The sequence below is a fragment of the Astatotilapia calliptera genome, unplaced genomic scaffold (assembly GCF_900246225.1).
Source record: "Astatotilapia calliptera unplaced genomic scaffold, fAstCal1.2 U_scaffold_102, whole genome shotgun sequence".
NCBI classification, from domain to species: domain Eukaryota; kingdom Metazoa; phylum Chordata; class Actinopteri; order Cichliformes; family Cichlidae; genus Astatotilapia; species Astatotilapia calliptera.
In genome coordinates this window covers 23,530-42,628 of record NW_020535622.1, presented here as the reverse complement: position 1 = coordinate 42,628, position 19,099 = coordinate 23,530, and the positions used below count along the sequence as shown (strand labels likewise).

The 19,099-nt window shown below is 41.5% G+C and overlaps 1 protein-coding gene across 1 annotated transcript; it reads left to right on the top strand.

Moving 5' to 3' along the window:
* Nucleotides 1–9,971: 9,971 nt before the first annotated feature.
* Nucleotides 9,972–13,804, top strand: LOC113017325 (uncharacterized). The gene is made up of 4 exons (XM_026160482.1): nucleotides 9,972–10,321; nucleotides 10,477–10,617; nucleotides 10,758–10,972; nucleotides 13,730–13,804. The coding sequence occupies exons 1-4, from the start codon at nucleotides 10,030–10,032 to the stop codon at nucleotides 13,802–13,804; spliced, it is 723 nt and encodes a 240-aa protein (XP_026016267.1). The 5' UTR covers nucleotides 9,972–10,029.
* The last annotated feature ends 5,295 nt before the right edge of the window (nucleotides 13,805–19,099 follow it).

The following is a 19,099-nucleotide window of genomic DNA, read 5'->3' as shown; positions in this document are numbered from 1 at the left end:
AGATATAGATACATTTATCCTAAATGAACAGAGGGAGTGACTTTAAGTCTGATTTCAGACTATGTCAGTATTAGTTAAGCCAAGAGTCGGGCAAAAGCTTTATGGCCCGGAAAGTTCTAATTCCCACAACATATTGTTGGATTAGTAAGCAAAACTTTTCTGTGATGAAGATTTTTGGGGTCGTTGTTTTAGTGATGGGTTCATTCTGTCAGTTAGCTTTGGCTTGTTTTCTTATTTCAATAGAGGGAGTTTTACTAAACATGGACATGTCGAGGAGCGGCTCATTATTTCTGTAACAGTGCACTTAGAGAAAACTGTCAGGTGTCGCCCCCTTTGGTGATGATGTTTTGTGCTCTGATGAGCTAATAATCAGCTCTCTTTTCCTCCTTCTTTGTTCTAAGCAGGCCTGCAAGATTGAATTAACAGCGCTGTAAAACATTGTTGTGAGAGCAAATATAAGGTGAGCTTTTCCAGATTACAATGGGCTGAGGGAAAGGTCACCTGTGGGAACCTGCCAGTTCCTGTCTAAAGGATTGCAGCGAGTCAATCCAGTCCAAGATCATAACGAACTCTTTTTCTAAAAACAAAAGAAAGAACAAATAAATGAGCTCATATTGATGAGGGTGGAGACTCTGATGCTTTGTGTGTGAGGCTCCACTTGTCTGCTGTGCAGCCGTGACAAAGACTGGACCAGCATTAGGATGAGTAAATGCTGACAAACAATTCACGACGCCGGTAAGAAAAAGGTGGATGCTTTGCTTTGCTTTTGGCAGGAGCACAAGAGAGAGAGAGGGAGACCGAAAGGTTCACATGAGAGTGGAGCTGCAGACTCCACCCTTGGGCGGCTAATTTTGGGTTGCTGATGTTTGCTTTAAGAAAATGTTGTTTTATTGACTGGGTTTAGATGATGGTGTCACATTATATTGTTGGGAAAATGCCAAATGCTGAAGGGGAGAAAATGTTTGATATTACTGATGTTACCATTAACCAAAGCAGGCCACTGTAGAAGTCAATGACATTTTATAGAAGGAAAATAGAACCAAAGCCAAATGTAGGAGTTATATAGGGGATTGGTGGACTTGTCACATTCCAAATCCAGTTATGGAACAACAAACACTGGTCCAAGGGAAAGGGCAGGTGATACGAGGTGGTGCTGGAGGGAAACGAGCAAAGTAAAGACAGCAAACCTATTTTGGTTCGATTTGATAAAGTCAAATTAAAAGAAGTACCATGACACTCAGAGGATCAACGTGAAACTAAAACATACGCAGATTTTGTATGAAGCACATGACTGATAACTGTTGTGTTTTAAGTTTAGTTTCTTATAGCACAGAGTGGATCACAGTGAGGGAAGGACAGGGGGGGAACTGAGTTTAAATGTGAAGTTGATGCTAATATACAGGTTTTGTTTCTAGGTCGTTCTGGGGATGCAGGCTCTGGGTGGAGCCAGGAGCTGAAAAGATCGAACATGATAATTAAACTGATTTTATTATTTAAACACAGGTTTGCAGGCCCGGAGCAAATATACTCGAGAGGAGAATCGCTGAGGTTTTCTGAGAAATGATCTGATGAACCTTTTTCTTTTAATTTTCTAGTTGTGGTTTTGTTTGACACATGAAGATGTGTCAAAAGGGGGAGTTTTAGGTCTAATTTGAAACAATGGATTATATGATCGATGATGCAATTCTACACTGCAATCATCGAGTCCATCCTCACCTCCTCCATCACCGTGTGGTACGCTGGAGCCACTATCAGGGACAAACAGAGACTGCAGCATGTTGTGCGCTCTGCTGAGAAGGTGATTGGCTGCAGACTCCCATCTCTGCAGGACCTGTACGCCTCCAGGACACTGGGGCGTGCAGCTCAGTCACAGCTGACCCTTCTCACCCTGGACACAGTCTGTTTGACCTGCTCCCCTCAGGCAGGAGGCTCCGGTCCATTCGCACCAGAACCTCTCGCCATAAGAACAGTTTCTTCCCCTCTGCTGTTGGACACATGAACAATAACCGTATGACTGTTCCCACCACTACCACGTGACCCTACGCTGTGTTCACTGCATCATTCCATGTTTGGCCCTGATCACCACCTGCACTCATGTATATATCTATCTACTTAGCACTTTTAATCCTTATTTTTATTTTTATTTAAGTGTTATATGACAGTATGTTTGCACTGAAGCACCGCAGCAATTTCCTAATGTTGTAAACCTGCTCAACATTTGGCAATAAAACCGTTTTTGATTCTGATTACTGTCAGCATTTTAATCGCTAGTTTAAAGGCTGCAGCTGTTGCTCTAACATAAATGTAACAGGCCTCAGTGCTGGTTCTAATAGTCTGAGCTGCTTCCAGCTTTATTTGTGAAGAGCACAGCAGCTTACAAAACACGTAGCTAGCTCGTACAGCTGCGACGTTAAACTTTCATGAGCTAAGATGACCTTAAAATAACGGGGCTACGTGTGGTGATGCTAGCGTTAGCCACGTTAGCGCGTTAACTTCACAGGTGGTCAGACTGAGTAAACAGGCACTAAGTCAGAGGTTGGGCTCTCCGTTTCGCTGCAGGATCCCTTCATTCATGCAATTTATGCAGTTTATTAAAGTGCAATTGGAAAAAGGATTTTGAAATGCAGTTTTTAAAAGCATTTCAAAAATCAGTTTATTAAATGGGAATTCAAAAATGAATTTACAAATGCAGAATTTATTCTATAATTCATTACTTAAGCACAGAATTCTTTATTTCGATGCGCGTGGCTCTTGTGGTCCTCCATACAGGAGTGAGAACGTGTTGGCATTTGGGTCCTCCTTCCCCTCATCATAGTCTGCCACGCAGGCCGTGACAGAAAAGCCCACTAAAAGAACGCCCACCAGACCAAAGCAATGGTTTTGACTTGATCAGCATTAACCCCGCCCCCTGACTTTGATGGGTGAAGCTGACAAATAAAATGTATTTATGAACAGCGATGCAGGGCCAGGAGTAGCAACGTGAATTAAATAAATACATCATTAAATAATTCATTAAATGTGTCAGTAAAATAATCAAAATAGAAAACAAACCAATAATTGATTAAATATGTAATTAACTAATTTGAATTGTATATAAACAAATATTGAAAAATTTTAAATGAAATTAATGGATAATTCATTATTAATATATATCTTTAATTGATTATGTAGATTTTTTAAATTAATTACTGAAATAGTTCATTCATTAGTGATGCATTTATTTAATGCAACCATAAAATTATTGCTAGTTTAAGTAAAATCAATTTAAGACATCAATATTAAAGGTTAACTTATGATAATGAATACATGCAACTATAACTGATGACATAAAAATGAGGATTTCTTAAGCTGAAGCCAAAGTGCTGACTCATTTGTCATGTTACTCTCAAATGTTTTCCCTAATAACAAGAACATAATTACACTTTAGCCACAAGAGGGCAGCAGCATTAATATAAGTCACATGTATATAAAGGTACAGTGATTATATTACAGTGATTTTGACAAAAACAAAACAGTTGATGGCAGTGTGTTTTTCCATGACAGAATAATTACGCACACCCCACTTTGCAGTTATTTATTTGTAAAAAATGTTTGGAATCATGTATGATTTCCGTTCCACTTTGTGTTGGTCTTTCACGTGGAATTCCAATAAAACTGATTCATGTTTGTGCTGTAATGTGACAAAATGTGGGAAAGTTCAAGGGGGCCAACACTCGGACCGGCGGCCGCCTCGGGTCTCTGCTCCTCCCGCCTCCCCTTTCCCTCATCCACCTGCTGCCTCTGTGGAAGCTCCGCCATAGCCACCACCAAACAACTGAGTTATTTCTACACATCGACCAGCATCCGGCCAATCCACCACCTTCCATCGTTTATACCGTTACAAAAAAAAAAAATCATAAAAAAACATCATCAGCCCATAAAAATGAAAAATCACCATCAGTATGCCCGATGGCCAGTCCAGCTATGGTCGTGCCATCAGTTAACCCTTCGCTTGCCAGCTGTGACACGCGTGCCCAGGGTTGCCGACCCTTGCTCTAAAGCATCTGATTTGGATTCCTGAGATCAAATATATTTTCCTTTGTGTTTGTTTTCTTCCCATTTGTGGCTTTAATGTAGTGTTACATCCTGTTTGTTTGCTTCCATCTGTATACATGTCCAGATTCACTGTTATGTTTCTATTCTTACATTGCTGTGTGATCACTGTTCCCTCTGCTGACTGATGTGACCTTTTGTATCTCACACTGATACTTGTCATATTTGTATCTGCGCCTAAAAGATAAAAAGTTTTCCATGCTAAAACACAGCTCCACCTCCTGCAGTTCTCCCTCTGAACCACTAGATGTCTCTGTTATCTAAATGAAGACGTGCAGCACAGCAACCACAGCAGCGCTCAGATCACACGTGTCCTGTTATTATGTATAAAAGCATGAAACAGGTGAGACAGGTGGGATCAATATTAATGTTGTGGAAATATATGAAAAAGCAACAGAAGAGTGAAAACATTTCCTGTTTCTAGAAAGATCTTTCAGCTCACAGCTGCTCACAGACTGTATTTACAAGTGACAAACTGCAACTCTACAGTACATCTACAGTATATATCAAATATATTCTGTATTCAAATCTATTGAGTGATGTTTGAAAGTCTTTCCAGGTGAGTTTGATCCAGGAGGGTCTGAAGCCAGAGTCAGACAGAGACTGTGCAGAGACTGTAGAAGGACAGAGCAGCAGCAGAGCAGTCCAGATACACTGATGATCCTCTGTCAGATCCAGAGGGACACACAGGGATGATGCTGGACTCTACATTGTGTCTGACAGTGGAGCTGTTCTCAGAGCAGTTCACTCTGCAGCACTGACAGTCATCTGCACTTCTTCTCATTCCTCTGTCAGTCACTGCTGGATGAAGCTCTCCTCTCCACCTCCCAGTAACATGGCCCAGTCAGAGCGTCTCTACACACAAGCTGCTGCTGCTTCAACCTCTCTGGATCATCAGGACACAGCTCCTCCTCTCTCAGCACACACACCGTCCTGTTTACCATCATCAGCTCCACCTGCAGAGAGAAGAAGGAAGAGCAGAGGAGATAAACGAGTGTTTCCAGAGACTCTTCATCAGCTGTCAGTCAGTGATGCAGCACATCCAGTATAAAGAGCAGCAGGGACTTCAGTGCTGGGACTGTACTAGGACTCATTGTTGCTTCACTTTTTCTAATCTTTGGATTTTTATTGAAGTTGATGAAAATGTTTTTCCCTCCTAGTTTGAGTTTGGACTTTCATTCATTAGAAGAACCTTGGTGTGTCCACTCTGAGCTCTGTAGGAACCCCAACAACAAGCCCAACAATCCAGATGGACGGTTCCAGCTGTTAACTGGAGGAATTCCATCCAAACATCTGCTCTCACTAAATTCTTCCTCACCTACAGACTGTGTTCTTCACTGCTTTAAACTTGGAAATGAATGCAGTCATTGGTCTGCGTGCTGCTTTGTTCAGAGAGCTGATTGGCTGTTGACAGCGTTTGATCAGAGCGTGTCAGCCGTTACCATGGTGACCATAAAGGTCAGAAACAGGAAGTGTTTGTGTCCAATCCTGAAGCCTGTCACCATTCTCCTCTCACAGCTTCACTGAGAAGCTGCAGCTTTACAGGAAACACTGGATCTTTGTTTCATACTGACTGTGTTTAGTACAACACTGCTGACAGCACCACCCACTCACTCCATCACTCTACTGACCAACAGAGTCTCCAGTCTGTAGTCTGGACTCTGCTGAAGATCAGACAGCTGCTTCACATCTGGATCCTTCAGGTTGTTTCCCCACAGGTCCAGCTCTCTCAGATGGGAGGGGTTGGACTTCAGTGCTGCTGCCAGATAATCACAGCTGATCTTTGACAAACCACAGCTCTCAATCTGTATAAAGAATGAAAGATGTAAGTTTATTAGACAAAGTGTGAGCTTGAAATCATTCAGTGTTTCATCATCTGTTCAGAGCTGAAGAAGGTTCAGAATGTAGAAGTTTAGAAAATGGAAACTCCAAACAGCTGAAGCCAACAGGAAGCAGCTTCAAACAGGAAACTGTGCAGAGTTTCAGACTATATGTCCTGATGCAGCCAGTTGGATTTTGGAGATTTGAATCTCTGTTCTGTGACTAAGTCCTTGAATCATTTCTTCCAGTTGGTCCAACAAGACAGACTAAGTGTTGGACATGTGTTGTGGCTCCATTAGGGGAGCTTCTAAATGTGATGTGATGGCCCCTCTGGGTCTGTCAGGTCACAGGACTGAAGAGAGCTCAAACTGGGCACACAGTTGTTCCAGTCTGGACCAAAGACTCTATACTGGGACTGAGGGACTGCTTTGACTGCACCCACTGGGACTTTTTAAAGGCTCATGTTCTCACTTAGATCATCGATTTCTACTTACATTTCTTTCTGGGAAAAATGGGGATTACTTTGGAAACAGGAAGTATTTTCCCCAATAAGCAGCCCTGGATTAGTAAATCACTCCAACATGTTCTCAGGCAGAAGAAGCTGTCTTGTTATGAGGGAGAGAAGAAAAAGATTGAGGCACAGAAACTTGTTGAAAGAGAGATAAAGCAGCTAAAATCAGGTGTAAAAGTAAAGCAGAGGATGAGCTGAATAAAGGACACTCAAGGCTGGCTTGGAAAGGAATGAAGTCCATGGTGGGGATGCAGAACAAGGAGCAAAGATGAATGTGATGCTGAATCAGCAGAAGACTTGGACTCATTTGATTCCAGCTTTGATATCATTGATTTCAATGAAGAGCTTTGTGATTGTAGCAAAGGGCTGGTAGCTCTGAGAGTCCCACTGATGAGGTGTTTGTGTGGAAATCTCTTAGTGGGACCAAAGAGAGAAAAAGCCCTGGTCCTGATGCTGTGGGAGGGAAATGATTGAAGTGTGCTGTGAGGAACTGACTGGGAGATTTTCACACATTTTCCAGTCCTCCTTGGAACAACAGGAAGTTCCCAGCATATGGAAACAAAGGTTAAGTGTCCTATGGCACTCAGTGATGATGGTGCTGTGGCCCCACCACCTCCACCTCTTTGTAAAGGAACTAACTGTAATCTGAAGCTTCAAATGGGACTAAGACTTCCTCCACTAGGTGGCAGTGTCTGATGAGAAAGTGTTAGTGGAGCTGGCCTGGAGTCAGAAACAGGAAGATGCAGGATTTGGGCTGAAATGGGGAAAAGTGGTTCGCACTAGTGCCTTAAAGCAAGAAGGTTGTAGGTTGAAGCTTGTTGGCCTTTCTGTGGAGGTTGGATGTTCTCCCACAGTCCAATGAAATGCTGCTTAGGTTCATTGGTGCTTCTAAATTGGCTGTAGGTGTGGATGTGAGAGAGTGCTTCTCTGTCTCTCTCTGTTGGCCCTGTGATGGACTGCTCACCTGTGCAGGTGGACCACGCCTCTTGCCCTATGACAGCTAGGGCACAGGCTGCAGCCCTGTGAGCCTAAGCTGAATAAACAGTTAGCAAAAATGATCCATAGATGGCCTGAAATCCCCCAGTTAGCAGTTTGGTAGATAGCTATGACATGCTAATCCCATCCAGCAGCTGTATTCTACCTGTAAGCTGATCCCTGCTGAGCCAAAGCACTTTTTCATATACAAATTACAACCTTTAATAGAAACCTATTGGTCAGCATCTTATTAGCCTGCTGTTAGCTTCATTCCACAGAAAACTGAGAGAAACTAACAGAGTTGATAAAGAATAAAGAGAAATGTGCTGATTTAAAGCCTTTGAAGTGCTTCAGATGATCTCTGTCCACTTCTGTCCACTCATTCATTCATGTAAGCTTTCTAATGCAGCTTTGATCTTCACAGTCTGCTTCATGAAACTCATTCTAACCCTGAATGTCAGAGTGTTCCTCCTTCTCTTTCCCATCATTCATGCTGGCAGTGGAGGAGATTTGGATGTTGGACTGTGTTTTGGATGATGTGTGTATGTTTGTGTTGGACTGCTGTCTGTAAAGCAAACGCACATTTTGCTTTGGATTTCAGTGTCAGACAGACTTTAAGGTGGAATGAAGAGTTGGAGAGTTTCACAGTGAATTATCCAGTGGAGGATTTTTCTTCTTCTTTGAAGGTTTGAAATGTGAACATTGTTCTGCTGCAGTCAATGGACTAAACCAGAGAAGAAGAAAACAGACTTTACCATGAAGATCCTCAGTGTGGATCAGTATAATATCAGCCTGATGTCTGCAGTTTAGTGTCAGCACAACTTTCACATCATATTCATCTCAGCACAACTAAAACATGCTGACTGACCCCAGAGTTTCAAGTCCACATCCTGGACTCTCCAGGAAACCACACAGATGCTTCACTCCTGAATCCTGCAGCTTGTTGTTGGAGCTCAGGTCCAGCTCTCTCAGATGGGAGGGGTTGGACTTCAGTGCTGCTGCCAGATAATCACAGCTGATCTCTGACAAACCACAGCCCTCAATCTGTATAAAGAATGAAAGATGTAAGTTTATTAGACAAAGTGTGAGCTTGAAATCATTCAGTGTTTCATCATCTGTTCAGAGCTGAAGAAGGTTCAGAATGTAGAAGTTTAGAAAATGGAAACTCCAAACAGCTGACAGAGTTCATACGCCTTTGTCAGGGTCAAATTCAAGCAAGACCATGTGAAAATTAAAACACATCATCCTAGGTGAACTTAAACACCTTTGTTCCCCTTTTGTTAAGACATAGAAAAGTACACCACACAAAAATACTGCAAAAGGAAACGGTCGCCTTATATACATAGTGTATAAACTCAAAATGCACATTTCACTTCAAATTAAGATTAAGGCTTTGAACAGATCACATAGTTCAGTTCAACATATAAGACTTTAAGAATGCACAAGCATCTACTTAAAATCTATTTAATTTATCATCCATGATATTATTTTGTACAATTCCAATGTATTTTGTTCATCTCCCTTAAATAAACAGGCAGTCTTAAAGTATGAAATATTCATATACAAACACATATAAATGTGTGTACTGTCTCAGTGGCTGATAGTACCCCACAGGCCTCAGTGTGAGCTTGAAGACATTTATAATGTTTAAGTAGTTTAATGTGCAGGTGCTGACGATAAACACATTTTGAATGAAAGCCGGGGAACTTTGGTAGCACAGAAACAAGTGGCTATTCTTTGTGACTATATGGATCACTCACAATACCATTATTTCACACAAAGGCACCAAATTAATACTCAAAAAAGCTGCAGCAATACACACAAATATAAACAGTACTTGGTGACAACTTTGCTTTTAGCCTTTAACCCTTCTTGACTACTTTTGATGTGGCCTCTATATTTTACCTTTAAAAACAGTTTATCTTGCCAATCTGTTATTTTCTCATTTTGACCAACTGTATCAGCACAATTTATCTAAATTCAGACAAAATTTAAAATACAAGTAGAAAGTGATATTTTGACTGTAAAAACCACACACATGTTTAACGAATCATCTTCATAACTTGAAATGCAAATAGAGATTGTACACTTTTAAAAATACGCACACGTTTTGCAAACAACAAAGTTATATGGTACTATTTACCAAAAAATGCAGCCAAGGCTCAGACGTTTTTCATATAATCATTTCAAACTATTTACAGAACAATCAGGTGTCAAACAATAGTTTGTGTCACTCTAACACATATGAGAACAGCACAGGGATAAACCTGCAGGTCTGACAGCAGGTGTGTCACTCAGCGTTTACACTGCAATCTGCCTTTGTTGGCTTTAAGGCAGCAACTGTGACGATCACTAGTAGAACTGACACACAAAACAAAACAACAGCTACACACTAAATACACAAGACAACAAACTAACTTGAGACCAAACACGGTAAACGTCACAAATCTCTCACGTATCAAAACTCTCTCTCTCTTTCGCTCACTCGCTCTCTCTTGCCGGTCACTCCTAAAACTTCCCCCTTTTGCTAAACAACCAAATGTCATGTTTCCATATCATTTTTGATTGGTCGACATGGTACATTTTCCCACCTATAGGGCTTTGGAGCGTGATGTCACGGGAGATGGGCCATGCCCCCTTCCGCCATGACAGTAGGCCAGCCAAAGGATACCATTTCAGCTATGGATCGTACGTGTTGTGTTGTCGGTTGCAACGTTAGATCACACGATCGTGAAGGCAAGAAGCTGGATAACGGGCTCTCTTTTCATCGTTTTCCATCCTGGAGGCAACGTGAGGGATCCCATGTATCCGATATTACTAAACAAAGACGTCAGGCTTGGATTGCAGCGGTGAGACGAGCGGATATCGAGTTCTCTGCAATCCCCAGCTTTTTGTTGGTTTGCTCACGGCATTTTCTTTCCGGTGAGTTCTAAATTAATTCATATCACTCTTGAAAGGCTTTTAGTGTTATTTTCAACGTGCTGAGGTCATAGATAATGAGATAAAACATGCTAATGTGTGATGCTGCAGAACCACATCATGTCGACTGAGTAGCTTATGATTTGGCATTATTGCAGGCAAACCAGCATATGAAATGGATGTAACAAATCCAGACTGGGCACCAACACTGCACATGGGGCATGACGACATACCTGTATCAGACTCGGACCGGCACTCAAGGCGTACGCAACGGAAGCGAAAAAGAGCACCCATCGGAGGTAAACAACCCCCCCCCCCTCTAAAAACATACTAAATTGCTATCACTGTACACTAATCCGCACATAACTTCCAGATGAATCACACACCTGTCATTGGAATATTGGTGTACATTTACCTTATGTCTAATTTTATCTTACAGGCTTTCGTTATGCAGCTGCAGAGTCTGAAGGTGTGCCCCGTGCAGAAGTGATTGATGAAGATCTGACAGAAGACCAACAGCAAAATCACAATGTCATGGAGGCAGTGGACAGCAGTTGTGTTGGACAAGTGGAGGTTGAGGTACCAGCTGCAAATGTGGATATACTGAAGAAATGTAAACCTTTTAAAATGATGACAGATTACAAACTCTCAGCTGTGTCTGTAATCAAACCTCTGTAACTTTGCTTCACTTCAGCAGCATCAGCTCATGTTCACATGTTGATTCATGGTTTGCTTCAGTTTTTGATGGACTGCAGAATATTTTGAAGGTTATCTGCTATAAAAAGCCAGAACAGGAAAATCTGCTTCATGTGTTTCTGTTTGATCCTCAGTGACTTTGACACAAAGGCCTCTGCTGTGATGATCACACCTCTGATCAAGTCTCACAGTGTCAGCTTTGTTTTTATACATATGGATATGTGCTGATAAATGATCAGAGTTATAATATTTCCCACTGTCTGCTGTGTGCCGTGACCTTTGACCTGCTAAAGACAGTCAGCTGTGGATTATTCATTGTTGTGTCTGATACTTAGAACTGTGAGGAAGAACACTACACAGTTAATCAGGGTCCCCTCTCTCTGAATCAGGGAAGGTGGGCAGGCCGCGTGTGGGCCGCGGGCCATACGTTGAGTCTCACTGTTTGAAATGTGAACATTGTTCTGCTGCAGTCAATGGACTAAACCAGAGAAGAAGAAAACAGACTTTACCATGAAGATCCTCAGTGTGGATCAGTATAATATCAGCCTGATGTCTGCAGTTTAGTGTCAGCACAACTTTCACATCATATTCATCTCAGCACAACTAAAACATGCTGACTGACCTCAGAGTTTCAAGTCCACATCCTGGACTCTCCAGGAAACCACACAGATGCTTCACTCCTGAATCCTGCAGCTTGTTGTTGCAGCTCAGGTCCAGCTCTCTCAGATGGGAGGGGTTGGACTTCAGTGCTGCTGCCAGATAATCACAGCTGATCTCTGACAAACCACAGCCCACAATCTGTATAAAGAATGAAAGATGTAAGTTTATTAGACAAAGTGTGAGCTTGAAATCATTCAGTGTTTCATCATCTGTTCAGAGCTGAAGAAGGTTCAGAATGTAGAAGTTTAGAAAATGGAAACTCCAAACAGCTGAAGCCAACAGGAAGCAGCTTCAAACAAACACAACAAGAGAAAAAACTCTGAATGTTTCACATTAAAGTCGTACATTTATCATAAAAACAGGACAAAGACTTGAAAAAGTCGTGTTTTTCCTTCCAGGAACCACAAGGCTTCACTTTTAAAGGTGAAGTGTGAAAGAAATGGACATATTTGAAGTCCAACACCTTTTTCCAGTCACATTATTAAAGCAGACAAACTACAAGCTCATTTTCATTCCAACAAGTCATCTTCTGACCTGGACTAACAACACTGGTCTCTATGTGCAGCTGGCTGTGAGACCAGTGCTCAGGGAGCGTCTACAAAGTGCAACACTGAAAGAACATCGCACACTAGCTGTGTCCCAAAACGTCGGCTGCATCCTTCGGAGGACCCGGTATTCGCGGTCTACGTGGGCCGGGTCCTTCAAAGACCGAAAAGGCTGGAAGTGCGAGGCTGTGAAATGGGACGGTCTAGCCTTCAGATTTGCGTCACCGCTGTGTTGGTGGAGTTTAATAAACTCGGCCGTCTGCTCCTTGCTATCTAAAATATAACAGGACACTGGCGTAAATTCTCGACCGTCTCACACTTCTGTTTAATCAGTTTCCTGTTTAACGTTTATTCAGCTGTGTGAAAATCCCGGAGGAACTTTGATCTCAGCCAAACCGATTTACTCCGGAACAAATAAAACACAGAAAAAAGGCAAACAATTACATTTTTAAGTTATCCGAGTGACTTATATATCGTGTTTCACCTGAGTAGTGAAAGAGCGGGGTCTGAAAACGATGAAGCCGGGCGTCCGCTGCTCTCGCCGGCTGGAGTGACCATTGAACCCCCCGGCTTGCTAGCGAGCGGGTGGGGAACAGACGTCTCCGAAAACGTCGGCACACTTTTGCAAATATGCGATGTCTTGATAAACCAAGCAGATATTTGAAGTTTACACAGCTACTTTCTCGCCTGAAAATATGTTAAAAGTTTATTTTGTGACCCAGAAAGATTAATAAGAGTAATTTGAAAACTTAGTAGCTGCCGCCATTGTTGGCAGCTGAAATTTGGCTGGGCCGCGCTATGAATTCTGGGATATGGTGGGCCACGAAGGACACACCCGACGAATCCTTCAAATTCGGGGAAATGAAGGACGCATTTGTCGGGCACATTTGAAGGAGTCGACAAATACGGACAGCCTTCATCGCCTGGCTGTGACGTAATCGGCCTTCAAATGCAGCCTCTGGAGGATGCAGCCGACGTTTTGGGACACAGCTACTAATTTGCTTCCATCATCCAACCTGAAGAGGAAACAGAGACGCCTCCCCTTCAAAGTAAAAGCTGCTCCTTTTGGACACAGTATCAAAGAAAGTCTACAGTATAACATAGAAAAGACAGAACAAAGTTTTGGTTGTTTTTAAATTGTGCAGAAATGAAACTACACTAAGCTCAATTATGTGACAGACATTTCATCCCATGTCAGTTTGGCCTCATCCTGGGCCGGATTATCCAGCACACACTCTGACCACAGGTCCATGTTGAGCAGGATGAGCTGCTGGCTAATCTGGAGGCTGTAGCAGCAGCTCACAGTCACAGTGGGTTTCCACTCATGAAAAAGCTCTGGCTGCTTCATTTCTCATCTCATATCAGAGACTTTAATGCTTCACTGAAGCTGTACTGTGATGCTTCCATATTCCAGTGAGGCCTCCATAATGATTTCAGCTGTTCTGTACACACACTGTGTGCCCTGTATGGCTCAAAGTCTCTGCAGCCTGTTTTTATCTGCTATCATCAGATCTTCATCATCCTCATTCACATCCCTCACACACTCTACAGCCTCATCAGCACTGACTTCATCTTCACTGACTGATGGAGCACAACATGAACCTGTGGAGGCTGAAACACTGTCCTGTCAAACATCTCCCCGTCACCACTCCACTTCTGTCAGCCTTTAAATGAACCCTGCTCAAGTCTGTCACTTCTGTTTGGAGCCAAAAGAGGTTAAAGATTACGCCACTACATTCTTGTCTAGAAAATATTAAAGTGTATTTGGTGACACACAAAAAAGGGTAAAAGTATAGTTTGGGTCCACACATGTCCAAACCCTGGTGTGTAGGCCTACTTAGTATTGAGAAAAGCCCACTAAAAGAACGCCCACCAGACCAAAGCAATGGTGTTGACTTGATCAGCATTAACCCCGCCCCCTGACTTTGATGGGTGAAGCTGACAAATAAAATGTATTTATGAACAGCGATGCAGGGCCAGGAGTAGCAACGTGAATTAAATAAATACATCATTAAATAATTCATTAAATGTGTCAGTAAAATAATTAAAATAGAAAACAAACCAACAAAATATGTAATTAACTAATTTGAATTGTACATAAATACTTAATGAATTATTTTAAATGAAATTAACCGATAATTCATTGTGATTTTGTTTTGTGTTTTGATGAGCTAATAATCAGCTCTCTTTTTCTCATTGTTGTTCTAAGCCGCTTATCCAAAGGTAAGGCACTACCTGTTGAATTATTTCCAAAGTGTGCCAAATTGGACATTACAAATTAAAGTCTACTCACTGAAATTACTGGGGAATGTCTGCTTTGATTTTGATGAGAATCTCATGACAGTACTGAGGATTTAATGCAGTTGGACTGCTAAAAATGATTGAATGCGGTTGGACCGCTAAAGGATTTAATACGGTTGGACCGTGGAAAGCAGTTGGACTGCTGAGTGATTTTAGTATATTAGGGAATTTGGTTATTGTTTGGGGTGGAGCCCGTATTGGTTATAAGGTTGGACCTGCTTCAGTCTTACACTTTTTTGGCTGTTTTACTGTTGTTCCAAAGTATTATAAATTATTCAAGAACGTCAGTTGGACTGATAGGAAGCGCAGTGCTCAGAGGTAACGCTTGCCAATGCCAAGGACGCTTAGGCATTGTCCTCGAAGAGGGATAGTCAGTTGGTCACTGTGGAGCTTGGGGCACTCCAGAATAACTAGGAGTTAGAGTCTCCTTACCGTTTGGAACGGTAGTCTGCGCTTTTTTGGCCAGCAGAAGTTGGACTTCGGGCGTGTAACTTTAACTTAAAACTTCGGGGTAAGCCTTGGCTGTGAAATGCCAAAAATAGAGCTTCAGGCAAAGTTTGGGTTGGTTGACGCTTTTAAATTGAGTTAGGGATTTTAGAGATGAGGCCAGAAACTGTTGGACAGATACTGGTTAATTGATCACAAAAAAGTTGGACTTTATCGGTTGGACCGTTAACTTAAATTTGTCGAAATTGTTTAGGCGCTAAAGCTGCCAGATGTGACAGTGGTTGTAAATATAAGACGTCTTTGTAATATAAAATAAGAGATCTCTGTGTGAAAGGAGTCTGAGGCAGTGCTGGAGCTATTTTTAGACTGTGTGTGTGTGAGTGTGAAAATGCAAATTAGTCAGCAGTGAACTGTTTAAACCACAGTTGGTTTTACAAATACTGCTGCAAACATTGTTGAGTGTGTGTTTAAGACGCCATTTATGTTCATTAGAGGGCTATAAATAAAGTTTTGAGTTGCCGTAGTGGATGTATAGTAATTGACTGAGTTTTGATATATAAATATAGTGAGTGCACTGTATATATTTAAGACTAACATATTACTTTTAGGAGTAACCTCTCATCAGCAATAAATGCTGGTGTGTTTTATTTTTTCTATTCTATGTGTGTGCTGTGAGAATTAATAGAGGTTTCAATTGTTTTCTTTGACTTGCTCTTTCTGATTATGAAAGGCATGTCTGAAATACTCTTAGGAAAGCGTGTTGTGAGTATATTCCTCAACTCTTGTCACAGTTTAAGTGTGTGAATGCTGTGAGTAGCAGGCTTTGAGTGATTGGGTGTGATTTGTACAAAATAATAAATAATAATAACACTATGAAAGTTGATAGTAGAGTGAGTGCAGAAGTGGAAGTGTGAGAGAAAAGGCGGTGTGTGTGTGAGACGATCTGACAAACGCAAAGAATTTAGTATATTTAGAAGTGTGTGCGTGAAATAAGGGTGAATTGTTTTAGATCAAGACTTAGTAAAACAAGAGTTTTATTAGCCTGTAAAAAAAACAAAACAGGAGAGATAGAAACAGAAAATATGGTTCTGAGCAGCTGCAAGGTTGACAGGAAATGGTGTGTGTGACAGGAACTTTGCATGCCCATAAAAGGAACTGACTGTGACAAGTGAGCACACAGAGAGAGAAACATACGAGTTAAACTCCAGGCAGATGAAGCAAATGGAGGTTTTAAGAAAAGAAATGAAAAGGATATTAATTGTATGCTTTAGTGTGTCAATACAGGTGGACTTCTTTCAACCTAGAATCTTGAGTACAAAACCATTGATTAACAGAATTGGGAGGAAAACAGGCCAGATTTTGGCTTAAAATTTTACAGCTTGACCTCCCACTTGTCCCGATCCTGAGAAGAAGCTCATAGGACAGTTAATCTCCTGATGAAGACCGACAGAACATCGTGGACTTCAAGAATTAACAGCAGGCAAAAGACAGTGCAACTGAAACTACACTGACGATACCAGCAGCAGCATGGAAGAAAAGCACGTGATGGAAAATGCACGGTGAACTGCAGGCTGGTAAGAACAGTGTGACATAACTGTTTAAAGACACTGAATGGGATATTTTGCCAGGCTGGGATTTAATCTAAAAGGAAAATACTGAAAAGAGCAACGGAGAAGAAACAGAGAAGAAACAGACTGTGTTTGCTGGGGATCACAAGACAACAAAGGACACTAAGAGAAGGGCACAGGGGCCAGTGGGAAGGTGAAGCCCAGACGAGTTCGACTGCGAGAATAGAGGGTACAATTGGGTTGAAATTGAAGCCGGAACTCAGGATGGTTTAGGGATGTCCACGTCACAAACAAAGAGGTAAACAAAAAGAAGGTAAAATAAAGAGAGAAAATAACTGACAATTACATTAATGAATAGAAGACACACATACAGATATTACATAGATTTATTTTTAGGATAAAGGGGAGAGCTTATACGTAGAAATGACTTTTTATACATATTGCATTTTGTGCCTTTAAGGGAGTTGTGGCTCAATTCGTCTCTTGTGGGTCACGAGCCTTTGGCTAGCGCTATGATTAGCCAATCTACTGTGAGGATGATATGAGTTATTGAAGGATTGCACACGCTTACAGACACAGAGTCCATAAACACACATGACAGTATTGATTCCAGGCAAAAGGCCTCAAATTAATTTAGCGTTTAACTGAACTTGAGCTGGCCCTGTAACAAGTGACAGAAAAGAGGAACTGAATAGGAGTTTCTTGCTTTAGAGAAGGACCAAAGGAAGGAAAGCATATATTTTGGTTAAGTCTGATAAACTAGAATGAGAAGGTATTGTTACATCAAAGGAGCAAGATGAAATAAAAAGGCTGTACCAAAAACAGGCTATAACATAGGAAATGTGAGTTTTAAAATGAAGTTAGTGTTAACACACAGGAGTTGTTTCAAGGCAGCGTTTAGCTGTGATAAAATGTATGCAGGAGTAATTGCTTATATGTTTAAACTTAATTGATTAAAGTGGTTGTTTTTTTGGATCTTTTAGTAGAATAGGCGCTTATAATGATTTTCTTGTGAAAGGAGATTCTAGGTCAGAGTGGAGGCCTTGCAGCAGCGAGACTTCTGTGTACAGGATGTTGATGATTAGATAAGGCAAGCGACAGGAAACGCATGCAGGGACGTGAAAGCAGCGTTTTAAGAGTTTTAAAATGATGAGTAATGTTGAAGAATATATATAAATACAAGTCAATAAGTCAAGAAGATAATTAGGATCAGGCTTTTGATTAAAGAGTCCCAAAGATGATAAGTTAGGGAGGTGCAGGAAAAGGTGTTTGGTTTGCTTTACAGAAGATCTCGGCGACCACAGGGGGGTGAGGATCCTGGAGGCCCGAGGCATGATGGACCACAAGAGAGGGACGCAGAAAAAACCTAATCTTACGCATGGAGTGTTCTCGAGGGGGAGCTGGTGTTTATTACTGGACCACTTAGATGACATGAGGTTGTCTGATTTGCTGAGCCAGAGGACGGCTAGAGAGGGTCAGAGCGGGAGTGGTGACCCCGATGTCCATGATGCCATGGATGGACATGGAAGCAGCTGAGTGGGCCGAGGAGTGACCCAACACAATGTATTGCGACCTCTGGTGTTCCAGAGGTCGAGAGAGGGAGTATTGAGATTGGAGAGATATTTTGCTGCTATTGTTAATAATCATCATCATTACCATTGCATTAATAATATAATCTACAAAATTGATATTGCATTCAGATGTTTAAACAGTGTGTGTCTTTCAGAAAGACTAAGTTGCAGGCTGACAGGAAGTTGCAGGTTTGAAGAGTGTGTCTTTTGCAGAACTGAAACCGAAAGCAGAGTCTAAGTGCAGGTTATTTTGAGGAGCCTTTAAGGACGAGACACACACTTAGTTAAAGAGAATCATTTATAGGTGGAAGTTTAATCATGTTTTGCTCGGGGTTGCAAAAGAGCAGTTTGTCGCAGAACTGCTGCTGATGTGTCACGATGATAAGCGAGCATCCGGCAGTGACAGGAAGTACCTGCCATGAAGATAGGAGATAATGTTCTTTTAAACTGTGTTAAAAGTCATTGTGGTTTTGATTTGACGTATGCATATATTCTGTTTGTGACGTATGAGAGGGCGTCATTAAATTCAAGCCCTGATGGTATAAAATATCTGTTTATGCTTTGATTAAGTCGGAGATCAGCCCGGTCTGCGAACGGAGCTGGTCTTCCCACGCGTGTATTTCATTAAAATCGTTTGACCAAGTTCTGGACCATGGTTGTTTGTACTCTCCTTCCCCAATATTTGAACCTTAACATTAGTTTACTCAAAATAAATTTAAGACATCAATATTAAAGGTTAAATTATGATAATGAATACATGCAACTATAACTGATGACATAAGAATTTGGATTTTTTAAGCTAAAGCGAAGGTGCTGACTCACTTGGCATGTTACTCTCAAATCCTCCCTAATAACAATAACATAATTACACTTTAGCCACAAGAGGGCAGCAACATTAATACAAGTCACGTGTATATAAAGGTACAGTGATTATATTACAGTGATTTTGACAAAAACAAAACAGAGGTTCATGGCAGTGTGTTTTCCATAACA